Raw genomic sequence first — 13,373 nt, 5'->3', positions numbered from 1 at the left:
TGGTCTTAACTGATTGGAAGTGTTATCATGTACATTGTTTTGTCTTGGTATAAAAGTTGGGCTACAGCAAATATTCTGCTCAGTACCACAGATTTGCTTGTCAGTTGCTTGACCTTAACCAGTTGAGCATGTCCCTTGGTGACTGATGAGATGTGCATCTCTGATCATGAGCAGAAGTAGTAGGGGAGCATCATAACCATGTGTTGAGAGGAATTCTTTGGGATTTGGATAATTCACCTCTGTAATCATGAGTATTTTGCTCATCATCCTTAAACAACCCTTATTCAGGGACCTTTTGAGCAGAATGGGCTACTCAATTTGAAGAAAATTTTAACTGGGCCCCCACCTGCAAGATCATACACTGTTAATCTTGATATGAGATCACCACATGGCACACATATGGTTGTGATGCATGTGCCTGGTGTACCCTTAGCAGATGGGTAGTCATGATGGATATACTGGGCTTATAGTTTACCCCAGTGTCACTTTGATGGCATGCACTGCTCTCTTACTCAATAATAATAATAATAATTAGTTATCCCTGTTTCTACTTCAGTAAAAAATACCAATAAATATTTCCATTTCATCTCTAGTTTATCATCATCTTCATTTACTGCCTCTTTTCCATGCTTGCAAGGGTCAGACGAAATTTGTTGAGGCAGATTTTCTACAGCTGGATGCCCTTTCTGTCGCCAACCCTTGCCTGTTTCCAACCGCGATAATATTTCCCCTTGACCAGACAAGTATTTTCATGGAAGACTGGAAATTAGCAACATTGCTTGTATGATGCTGACACTTGCTTGCAAAACATTGTATAATGTCAAGACAAGAGTATGTGGTTGTGTGATAAGACGTTTGCTTCCCAACAACTTGGTACTGGGTTCAGTCCAAAAGTGTGGCACCTTGGGCAAGTGTCTGGAAAATGGATGTTAATAATAAAAACATTCAGTAGAATATTAACTGTGAACTGGACTATTATTTGTTGATGTTTTCTTTCTTTTTTTTTTAAATCTTATTTATTTGTTTTTTTTTTCTTATTTATTCATTTATTTCTTTGAACAGTGAGTTCCTTTTCCGTGAAAATGAAGATTACTTCTGGAGATTTGTGGATGATGTTAGCCAGAGAACGTCTGAGGAGATCAAATCAAGTTAGTAATTTCTTTGCCTTTATATTTCTATCATTTCCAATTCCCAATTCCACATTGAGAGGTCACAGACATGTAGTTAGAATGTCACAGGAAAGAATCACAAGAGGAATTCTTCAAGCCGAGCCTAGAGTTATACCACAAATGAGACGGTTGGATAACATCTACAGTTTCAGTTTCCAGCTGGGAAGTTTAAGAATAGTTGCTTCCGTTAGGACCTATTTGGAGGAGGCACCTTAGGATTCTACTCCCACAACCATCTCAGGACCAGTAGGCACCAAAAATAGCTGAACGGATGGATGTATACATACATATGTCAAACACCATCCTCATCATCTCATCATCATTTAATATCTGTTTTCCATGCTGGCATAGACTGGATCGTTTGACAGGAGCTGGAGAGCTGCATCAGGTTCCACTTGTCTGCTTTGGTTTGGTTTCTACTGCTGGATGCCCTTCCTAATGCCAACCACTTTAGAGAGTGTACTGGGTGCTTCTTTACATGGCACCACATGGGTGCTTTTTATGTGACACATTCATGTATACACACATGCACATGCACACTCATTTATGTGTGTGTGTGTGTGTGTGTGTGTATATATATATATATATATATATATATATATATATATATATATATATATATATATATATACATATATATATATGTAGAGAATTCACAAAAAACAAGCAAAAGACGAAGGCAGGTGTTGTAGACAACAAACAGATGTATTAGTTTAACGCTCGGGAATTGGAAAAAGTCTTTAACATTTTGAGCCTATGCTCTTCCACAGAAAGGGACACAGAAAGAAACAAGGAGAGAGAAAATAAATGTGTGTAGTGGTTAGCGATTTATCATCATTGAATAAAATAGAATGAAATAGAGTCACCAAAAAGGAGTACCTTTAGACAGGTATTTAATAAACATTACGTATACTTTGATATGACATGGATCCACAGATACACAGGATTTAAATTAAGCAACAGTTTACCTTTAAAATGGGATCCAGTTGTATCTCGTCAGGTGATGTAGTATTGCTTCCCCCGTTAGTAAGCCTTTGACTTCAATACTAACACATATATATATCTACATGCAGACACGAAACTCAGCTTGCGGAGACTTATTGGGGCAAGCGAAAGCGAAATCGGGATGGCACCTGTGCCCAGCGTCGCCTTTCTGGCACTTGTGCCCGTGGCATGTGTAATGGACTTTCGAGCGAGATCGTTGCCAGTGCCCCTGGACTGGCTCTTGTGCGGGTGGCACATAAAATACACAATTTGAGCGTGGCCGTTGCCAGTACCGCCTGACTGGCCTTGTGCAGGTGGCACATAAAAGCACCCACTACACTCTCAGTGATTGGTGTTAGGAAGGGCATCCAGCTGTAGAAACCATGATAAAGCAGATTGGAGCCTGGTGTAGCCATCCGGTTTCACCAGTCCTCAGTCAAATCGTCCAATCCATGCTAGCATGGAAAGCGGACGTTAAACGATGATGATGATGATGATGACACACACACACACACACACACACCAGTAACAAGCTTCTCTCAGTTCCTGTCTACCAAATCTATTTTTAAGGGTTTTGGTCGACCCAGGGTTATAGTAAAAGACACATGCTCAAAGAGCAGTGCAGTGGGGCTTAACCTGAGACCTTGCGTTTATGAAGCAAACTTCTTAGCCACACATCCATGTCTGTGTCTGTCTCTAATATTCTTTAGTACTAACAATGATAATGATGCTGACAATCCTCTACTCAGATTCCTATACAATCTACAACTGATGACCTCGGTGATTAGTATCGTTTTAAGATATTTTCTTGTTCTTCTGTTACGTTGTGTATTTGAAATTTGATACTGTTTAGCAGCTGAAATGTGAAAGTAAACGTTGAATATTCTTCAAGGCAGATGTCTTTGTCTTTATGTTCATACACAGTATATATGTAATACATGTACATGTTCATATCAATATAATCAGATCTGATCTTGGTTATAGTATATTTACTTTGTCTATTCTAGCAAATGTTTTCATCTTCTTTTAACATCTAAATCCTGCGCCTCTTACTATGTCTGTTCTTTATGTTGTTTGGTCCTCTTAAATCAGTACCAAGCAAGCTTCAGTTAGAACGTAGATGCTCCAAGTTACTTCCCACTTCCCTGGATTATGAAAGGGCCAATGCTTATCTTCCTGTCTCATGATATTTCACATGCAGGTGCTAAGTTCACTCCAGGTTAGGAAGAGAGTTTTATTGAAATTGTAGCTAATATCTCCATATCTAGCATCTATTCCTCCGGCCTGCTACGTGAGATTATCATCATCGTCATTTACTGTCTGCTTTTCCATGCATGCATAGGTCAGATGGAATTTGTTGAGGCAGATTTTCTCTGGCTGGATGCCCTTCCTGTCACTAACTCTCACCCATTTCCAAGCAAGGCAATATATTCCTGTAGGTAGAAATGTTTTACACAGGAGACTGGAAACAAAAAAAATCTTGCTTGTATGATGATGCTGATACTCATATACAACTATCACAGGATCCCTAACCAAGTGTACACACGTACTTTATCTCTCTCTCTCTCTCTCTCTCTCTCTCTCTCTCTCTCTCTCTCTCTCTCACACACACACATACATGTGTATATGTGTGAGAGCTTCTTTCAGTTTCTAGTTACCATTCTTGCCTAAGGTTCCAAACAATGGAACTGAATCCAAGACCAACATACTTGAGAAACTAGCTTCTTAAATAGTCACAAAACACCTGTTGTGTTAATTAATTGTATCACCTAAACTCAACAAAATGCCTTCAGCTGACATGAATTTCCATCTTATCAACAAGTCTGACTGATAGGCTCATTAAGCCAACAAAGTCTCTATACATCAGCTTGATGTGCTAGAAATAAGTCCAGGGAGATGTTCCCTCATTATTCAAGACTCATCATCCTCATTTAACTGCCATGGGTTGGACAGTTGAGCAGAATCCAATAAACTAGAGGACTGCATTGAGTTCCAGTTTCTCTTTTGGTGGTGTTTCTATGGCTGGATGGTCTTCCTAACCAAACACTTCACAAGTACACTTGTTGCTTTCTTTTTGTGACACCAGCTCTAGTGAGGTGTCGTCAAGTAACTTGCAAGACAAAGAAAAATATGCTTGACTGTGTGGGGTTGTAATAGAGAGGGAGATGACTTTCTGGCAGCTCTTGATAGGTTAAAGTATGATAGAGTGACTAGCACACATGTCTTGCTTTTGCAGAAGTACATGGCTACCCTGTATTACAAAAGCATGAGTAGAAGTAACTGGAAAGACGACGATGATTTTGGTGATGTGGGTGTCAGAGTGTACTCTCAAGACACAAGAAGATGAGTATAGGAGAGAATGGTTAGCTCGCATTACTCCTTAAGAAACATAGTTCTGTTTGCCTGTTTCTCTGGTGTATATATTCCCCACCTGGGCAAGATGCTAGTCTTTCACAGGGTTACTTATTATTACCAGCTGAGTTGACTGGAGCAGCACCACCTGGTCCAGGAATCGAAACCACAATGTTATGATCATGAGTCCAACACCCTAACCACTAAGCCATGCACCACCTCCGAATAGTTGAGAGTACAGGTAAAGAATTGAGAAACATAGATGAATAAGTTCATCAGTTTGAGAGGAAGCTGACAGATGGTTAGAGGCAGGTGTTGAGAAGAATGTCAGTATTTTTTATTTCTTTTTCTTTTTTTTTTTCCCATTGCAGGTTCTAAAGAAACTTCCTACAATCTTCTCTTGGAGATGGCTGCTAAGTATCTCTCTTCTTTGCAGCTTAACTTACTTAAGCTTACATTATCGTTGCGCGTCCATTCCCCAGATGTCGAGATGTATAGTCAGGTTTGTACAGTCGGTTCATATTCGTCACTTTGTATTTTTGACATTCAGGCTTCTTCACCATCTCCTTTATCACCGTTTTGGCATCCACCTTCCTCCCCGTACTTGCATGGGTTTGATGGAATTCGTTGAGGCAGATTTGTTATGGTTGAATGCTTCTCATCCTAACATCACCCCTCAGCTGTTTCCCAGCAAGGTACTACTTCCCCATGGCTGAGATGTTTACACAGAAGATAGGAAACAAACAGCATTGCTTGTATGACAGTGACATTTAAATTACTTCGAAAGGTACTCAGCCACTTTGCCTCCGTGGGGCCCGACGTACAAAGGTTGATTTTTTTTTTTTTTTATGTGCCACCAGCACATGGCTTGACGGGTCCTCTTAAGCAGAGCACATTGCCAAAGGTCTCGGTCACTAGTCATTGCCTCTGTGAGGTTCAAAATTCGAAGGTCATACTTCACCACCTCATCCCATGTCTTCCTCGGCCTACCTCTACCACAGGTTCCCTCCACAGTTAGAGACTGGCACTTCTTTACACAGCTATCCTCGTCCATATGCATCACATAACCATACCAGCATAATCGTCTTTCTTGCACACCACGTCTGATTCCTCTTATGCCTAACTTTTCTCTCAAGATGCTTACACTCTGTTGCACACGCACACTGACATTGCACATCCAGCGAAGCATACTGGCTTCATTTCTTTCAAGCCTATGCATGTCCTCAGCTGTCATAGCCCATGTTTCACTGCCATGCAGCATAGCTGTTCACACACAGGCATCATACAATCTGCCTTTCTCTCTGAGAGAGATACTCTTTGTTGCCAACAGGGGCAGGAGCTCTCTGAACTTTGCCCAGCCTAATCTTATTCTTGTATGTACACATATATATGTGTGTGTGTGTGTGTGCATATGTATGTATATGTATGTATGTACATATATGTATATGTATGTACGTACATTTATGTAATTGCATGTATGAATATGTATGTATGTACGCACACATATATCTATGTATATACACGCATGCACATATAATATCTGGTGTTTACAGATAGATGTACGACTGCTACTGTTATGTCTAGAGATTATCCTAGTCCATTCTGCTTCCAGTATAGTGTTCAGGCAAATTTTTTACAATCCGATGCCTACCCTGTTTCTTAAACAATTTCTGTTTCGTTCGTACAATCCTGGAAAAGTGGACCTGCAAACAATAACGATGATATTGATTGTTATTTCCATTCCTTACTTGCTTTTTTTTTTTCTCTCACAAGAACCTTTGGCTTACAATGCCTGGCGTTTTTTGTCATTAACCCTTTGGCGATTAGATCCCTCTGTCAAACGTAATGCTTATTTATTCACATTGTTTTGAATTAATTATCCATTAGCTCTTAGTTTTGAGATTTTAATTGTGCGATTGGTTATCTTTAGAATAACATTGTAGGGTTTGAGTTTTAGGCTGGATCTGGCCAATTTGAACATAAGAATTAGAATATTTTGACCAGATTTGGCCAGTTTAACCCTTTAGCATTCAGATTACTCTGGCAAATATAATGCTTATTCATTCCCATTGATTGAAATAATCTCACATTATTTCGTAGCTTTGAGATTTCGATGGAGCGATTGTTTAGTTTCAGAATGACATTGTAGGGTGGGTGTGAAAAGCTAGATCTGTCTGGTCTGAACCTAAAACCAATAGAATATTTGGGCCAGATATGGCTGGTTTAAATGCTAAAGGGTTAAATTAAATCTCTTTTTTTAAAAATTTTTGCTTGGTATATGTCTTATTGCAAATTATACTAATTCATGAACGTTTGAAGGTTTTTGTTTAATGTGATGTTTTCTTTTTTTCTTTTCTGATTGTAGATGGCTCAGGAAGAGAAAAAAAGCTTAATTGTCTCCCAAAAGAAATTAGCTGATAACTGTGATGTGTTTGTAAATATTCATGGTGAAATAGCATGTAACATTAATGATATTGATGCACTTATTAAATCCGCTCCAAAGAGGTAAATACTTTCTGCATATATTCATCTATTCATTCGTTGTTTTTATCGTTAACTGTTCCATGCTTGCATTGCTCAGATGGTGTTTGTTGAGGCAGATGCTCTACAACTGGATACCCTTCCTGTCACCAAGCCTCACCTGTTTGTAGTTTTTGCTGATGGAGCAGACCTTTAATTAAGGTCCATCTAACTGTATCGATCATCCCATCTTTTTGCAGGGATTCTAGGACGTATATTATCCGTTAGATAATGCTTTCTTACCTTGTGTGATTTGAAAGAGATTTGGCTGCTATTTCTTGCAGTTCACTAGAGCTTATAGAGCAGGCCTGGCCAACATTGCAGACCACTTTAATCACAGAAAGTTTTTTTTATGGGCTGCTTGTATACTTTATGCACTAATAGCCAAATAATCAAATTACACAATCAAGAATTTTTCAAACTTTTTATTTGTTTAAAATTGATTCCACCTGAAATATCATTGTTGCAAAAACAGTAGTATCTTTCCATTTCACTTTTCATTATAATCTTTAATTTTTGATAAAATTTAAAAAAAACATTTTTTTGAATAAACCCGTTTCAAGAAAGTATCAAGTGGGCCACAAGATAAAAGTCTGCAGGCCTCAGGTTGGCCAGCCTTGGTAGTATAGAGTATTCCATTTGCCCAGTAGGACAAAACTGGCTTTAGTAATAATAGTAATGTTGGAACCACTAATGATCATCACTTGATGGTTATTGTGTATTGGAAATAAAATATGAACTTAAGCAAAGTTTAAAATAAAAAAGAGGGTAAACTATGGCTCTGATTAATAAACTGGCTTTGTAACCATGTGTCTTCAGGTTCAGTCCCAATGCACAGTACCTGGGGCAATTGTCTTCTACTATAGCCTTGTGAGTGAATTTGGTAGCCAGAAACTGAAAGAAGCCTGTCATATATATCTGTGTTTGTATTGTTTGTCTCCCATCTGCTTGACTGCTTGACAATCAGTGTTGGTTTGGTTATGTCCTCATAACTTAGTGATTCAGCAAAAGGTAGCAATAAAAATAAGTACCAGGCTTAAAAAAATTTAGGTTTTGATATCTTTTCCAGATTTGACTTAATAAACCTTAACAAATCTTTCATTCACGCCTCGTTTTATTCTTATAATGTTATCTTACCTTTTTTTTTTTATATTGTAGGCTAAAGGCTGCTACGTATACATTTGACCATCATTACCCAAGTCCTGTCCAGGCTGATGTATCAGTTATTTTATATGCTCAACTTGGAGATACTTCAACAGCAGAATTTCACCGGCACCTCAAAAAGCTGGCTGTCAACAAAAAAATCAATTATGTATACCGACATTACATTCCAGTGAGTTCTTCTTCTATTTATTGAGGTCAGCTTTACCTTTCATTCTTTCAGGGTTGATAAAATAGTGTACCAGTCAAGTACTGGGATCAACAGTACTGTCCAACAGCCCTCTCCTTAATTACTGGTCTTGTGTCCAAATTGTCATCATTGTCCTTTTGTGTCTGTTTTCCCATGCTGGTATTGGATTGGACAATTTGACAGGATTTGGTGAACCAGAGGGCTTCATCAAGCTCCTATGACTGCTCTGGCATGGTTTTCTATAGCTGGATGCCCTTCCAAATGCCGGTCACTTTACAAAATTTGCTGGGTGACTTTTATGTGGCACCAGCATCAATGGGGGTCACCAAGTGACTTGCAAGACAGGACCGCTCAGCTGAAGGCAGTTGTGTAGTATAGAGGGAGGTGGTTTTGTGCCTGGTGATAATAGGCTAAACTATGATAGAGGGTCAAGAACAGGTGTCTTGCTGCAGGGGAGATGTATGGTTATCCCAGTTGGAAGAGGAGGAGGAGGAGGAGGATGGCGATGAGGATGTGTCAGGGTGCACCCTCAAGTTACAGGAAGGTGAATACAAGACAATTGGTATGGGTGGGTAAGTAAGTTTGTGAGAGGTGAGTGGCTGGTGGATAGAGGGAAAATGCAGTGAGTGGTGAATGTAAATACAGGCATCAGTTGGAGAGGAAGGTAGAAGAATTAGGTGTTGGTCAGGGAGGTAATAAGTCGCAGCAAAGGTGATGTAAATTGAGTAATATGCGAGGGAGAGGTGCATACAATGCTTTAAGATTGTAAATTACAATTTGAGAGCAGTTTAGTTGTTATATCTAGTAGATGAAATGGCCCTGTTAAAGCTTCCTTGAAATCTCTGTTTATTCATTATGTAAATTCCGTAAAGATATTTTTTTACCTCCCTCACAAAATTCAAAATTATTTCCTTTTTAAATGATTTCTTTTTCAAATTTATTTCTTACAACAGAAACCTTCTAACGAGAAGGTTTATCTGTCGGGCTATGCTGTTGAACTCGCAATAAAAAGCACAGAATATAAAGCAAAAGATGATACCAAAGTTGAAGGTAAGTCAAATGATTTCCATTATTATCAGCCTTTAGTAAGGCAATGAGCTGGTATAATTGTTAACATGCGAGGTGTAAAATGATTAGTAGCATTTTGTTTGTCTACTGTTTGTGTTTAATTTCCACGAAGTCTGACTTTGCCCAGTGTTGATAAAACAAATACTAGTGGAGTACAGGTGCTGATGTAATCAACTAGCCATTTCCCACCACCGAAAAAACGGGAGAAGAATTTCAGGCATTGTGCCTATAGTAGAAAGGATTATCAGCAGCTTTAGTAAGGTGATAATCTGGCGTAATCGTTAGTGCATTGGACAAAATGCTTAGTGGCATTTCTTCCAACTCGCTTCCTTCTGAGTTCAAATTTCACCAAAGTTGACTTTGCTTTCCATCCCACTGGAGTTGATAAAACAAGTACCAGTGAAGCACTAGGGTCAGCGTCATCAACTTGCCCTCTCCCCCCACCAAAGCTAGAAAGAATTATCATCGCTTTAATGGGGCAGCAAACTGGCAGATTCGTTAGTGCATTGGACAAAAATCTATAGATTTGTTAGTGCATTGGACAAAAATCTATAGATTTGTTAGTACATTGGACAAAATCTATCGATTCGTTAGTGCATTGGACAAAATCTATAGATTCGTTAGTGCATTGGACAAAATCTATAGATTTGTTAGTGCATTGGACAAAATCTATAGATTCGTTAGTGCATTGGACAAAATCTATAGATTCGTTAGTGCATTGGACAAAATCTATAGATTCGTTAGTGCATTGGACAAAATCTATAGATTCGTTAGTGCATTGGACAAAATCTATAGATTCGTTAGTGCATTGGACAAAATCTATAGATTCGTTAGTGCATTGGACAAAATTTATAGATTCGTTAGTGCATTGGACAAAATTTATAGATTCGTTAGTGCATTGGACAAAATCTATAGATTCGTTAGTGCATTGGACAAAATCTATAGATTCGTTACTGCATTGGACAAAATCTATAGATTCGTTAGTGTATTGGACAAAATCTATAGCATTTCCTCTGATTCATTATTTTCTGGATTCCCGTTGCACTGGGTTCAACTTTGCCTTTCATCCCTCCTGGGTCAATAAAATAAATACTAGACAAGTACAGAGATCATGTAACCAACTTGCCCCCTCTCCTCATAATTGTTGGCCTTGTGCCAAAATTAGAAAGAGTTATCTGTTTTCTGAGCATTAAATCCTTTGGGAGGCCCAACTTCACATGAAGGACATGAGGTCGTTTTTGAGACATTTTTTTGAAGGGAAAAATGTCATCAAATATGGTGCTTCTATTGAGTATTTCTGGACCCTTAAAACACTTCTATTCTTGAATGTTTTTCCTGCCATCTACTCTTGTAAATCCGTTATCTTGCTTGAAATCCTATTGCAATCTGATTATAGGATAATCAAAGTGAGATTATTTGTGGTTGGGGAACCTTGGTGGGTTGCATAGAATTGAAAATGAATAATAGTTGCAGAAATCGATATAACAATAGTAAAAGGAAAGAAAGAATAGAGCAACCAATCATATGTTCATCTCGTTTGTGATCCTGACCAAGGGGCATAATTCTACTTACTTCAGTTTGCCTGATTGACAAGCGGTCGCAGTCATAATTTCACATTTGATTGGTTTGCATTTAAAAGGGTTCGTGAGCTTCTTTTTTTTTTCTGTATTTGTAAAAGCTTTATATTTTCTTTATGAAATCTTGTTTCAAGATTCTAGTGTTTCTTCATGCCTTTTATATAGTTTCATATTTTAAATATTTATGTATTTTAGATGAAAAGGCTAAAGCATCTGAAGAAAATGCTAACTGGGAAGAAGAATTAAAAGGTTTTAACTTCAAAAAGCTCTCGTAAGTATTTTACTTCAGGTTTATTTTTTTTATCGACAAAGAAAAGAATCTTTATAATTATATATTGGTCAATTATTCCTGTAATTGTTTGTTATGCATATTCTTTAATATCCATAACATAACTTAACCCTATTACTCTTTTACTCTTTTACTTGTTTCAGTCTTTTGACTGTGGCCATGCTGGAGCACCGCCTTTAGTCGAACAAATCAACCCCAGGACTTATTCTTTGGAAGCCTAGTACTTATTCTATTGGTCTCTTTTGCCAAACCGCTAAGTTACGGGGACGTAAACACACCAGCATCGGTTGTCAAGCGACGTTGGGGGAACAAACACAGACGCACAAACACATACATATATATATATATATATATATATATACATATATACGACGGGCTTCTTTCAGTTTCTGCCTACCAAATCCACTCACAAGGCTTTGGTCGGCCCGAGGATATAGTAGAAGACACTTGCTGTTCATTTCCAGTCTCCCATGAAAGACATGTTTGGCCATGGGGAAATATTAACTTTGCTTGGAAACAGGTGAAGGTCAGTGACAGGAAGGGCACCCAACTGTAGAAAAACCTGCCCCAACAACAAATTCCGTTTCTGACTCATGCAAGCATGGAAATGTAGATGTTTACTTTTATTTCATATGACTTCAGTGATGACAGGATTGATGGTGAATGAAACTCCCTGTATTTTAAAGAATCCTCTCGTGACAATAAGTTTAATCAATATAGATTTCCTTCTCTGGTATTTTGATTTATTTCAGACAGCTCTATCCTGATTTAATACCTAAGCTAAGGGAATTTCATGACTACCTCTTAGATACAGCCACAGAACTCACACCAATGAAAGTCTGGCAGTTACAAGGTTTGTTCTCCTATACTTATGCATGTTTACAGATGAAGTTTCTCATTTTAATTTCATACGGCTGTTTTGTGCATTATTAACTATGTTTATTGTTTGATATGAAATTTTAAAATAAAATTCTCTATCAATTAATTTAGATTGTGTTCCAAACATGGCATAGTTTTAGGTTAATTCTAAATAAATTATATATCAATACAATGCTATTATGATCCCTATTTTATTAATGTTTGTGCAATGAAGACCTTGTTTGTAGTAAAAATAAATAACCCTCTAATTAAATTACTGGAGCAGCATTGAATTATTTTGTCTTAATTATTAAAGCTTTTGTTACCATATGGTATTTCTTCTGAAATACGCTGCTGTTGTTGCAATTAATTTCGAAAAAATGAAGAATTTAGTAATATAACTTTGTACTATTAAACTGGTTTAGGATACAAATTAACTCTGTGGCATTTAAACTGGCCATATCAGGCCAAAATATTTTGTTTTATGTTCAAACTGACCAAATTCAACCTCTCATACCTACCCTACAATGTCATTCCCAAAATAAACAATCACATCTAAAGATAAGTTAATCCACAATTAATTCAAAATAATGTAAATAAATAACCATTACATTTGATTGAGCAGTCTGTGAATGCTAAAGGGTTAACTTGAATTTTTAATGAATGGTTTTAGTTTAGATCATTTTAAATGAACTTTGTATCATGGCACCGGTGTCAGTTTGGGATGGGTTGGTATCAAAGGGGTTTATGAGAAATAATCAGGCAATTCACTGTTCCTTTTGATTCCTTCATTCCAGACCTTAGTTTACAAGCTGCTCAAAAGGCCATATTAACGCCACCAAAAGATGCTCTCAATGTCCTGCAGACCATCAGTCAAAACTTCCCAGTTCAAGCAAGGTTTGTCATTTTGTTTTGTTTCGGTTGTATACTCTTTTACTCTTTTACTTGTTTCAGTCATTTGACTGCGGCCATGCTGGAGCACCACCTTTTAGCCGAGCAAATCGAACCCAGGACTTATTCTTTGTAAGCCTAGTACTTATTCTATCGGTCTCTTTTGCTGAACTGCAAAGTTACGGGGACGTAAATACACCACCATTAGTTGTCAAGCGATGCTGAGGGGACAAACACAGACACACAAACATATACACACACATACATACATACACACATATATATATATATATATATATATATATATATATATA

At 37.7% G+C, this 13,373-nt stretch overlaps 1 protein-coding gene across 1 annotated transcript in view; it reads left to right on the top strand.

Moving 5' to 3' along the window:
• The window catches only part of LOC106873980 (UDP-glucose:glycoprotein glucosyltransferase 1), a 186,770-nt gene that overhangs the window by 10,386 nt on the left and 163,011 nt on the right, over positions 1-13,373 (top strand). The window contains exons 3-10 of the mRNA XM_052971269.1: positions 1,035-1,148; positions 4,877-5,007; positions 6,871-7,010; positions 8,184-8,358; positions 9,330-9,426; positions 11,217-11,292; positions 12,063-12,163; positions 12,966-13,065. Of these exons, the coding sequence (XP_052827229.1) occupies positions 1,035-1,148; positions 4,877-5,007; positions 6,871-7,010; positions 8,184-8,358; positions 9,330-9,426; positions 11,217-11,292; positions 12,063-12,163; positions 12,966-13,065 (934 nt within the window). The remainder of the gene's footprint in view (positions 1-1,034; positions 1,149-4,876; positions 5,008-6,870; positions 7,011-8,183; positions 8,359-9,329; positions 9,427-11,216; positions 11,293-12,062; positions 12,164-12,965; positions 13,066-13,373) is intronic.

The sequence above is a fragment of the Octopus bimaculoides genome, chromosome 10 (assembly GCF_001194135.2).
Source record: "Octopus bimaculoides isolate UCB-OBI-ISO-001 chromosome 10, ASM119413v2, whole genome shotgun sequence".
NCBI classification, from domain to species: Eukaryota; Metazoa; Mollusca; class Cephalopoda; order Octopoda; family Octopodidae; genus Octopus; species Octopus bimaculoides.
This window is presented reverse-complemented; position numbering and strand designations above follow the sequence as displayed.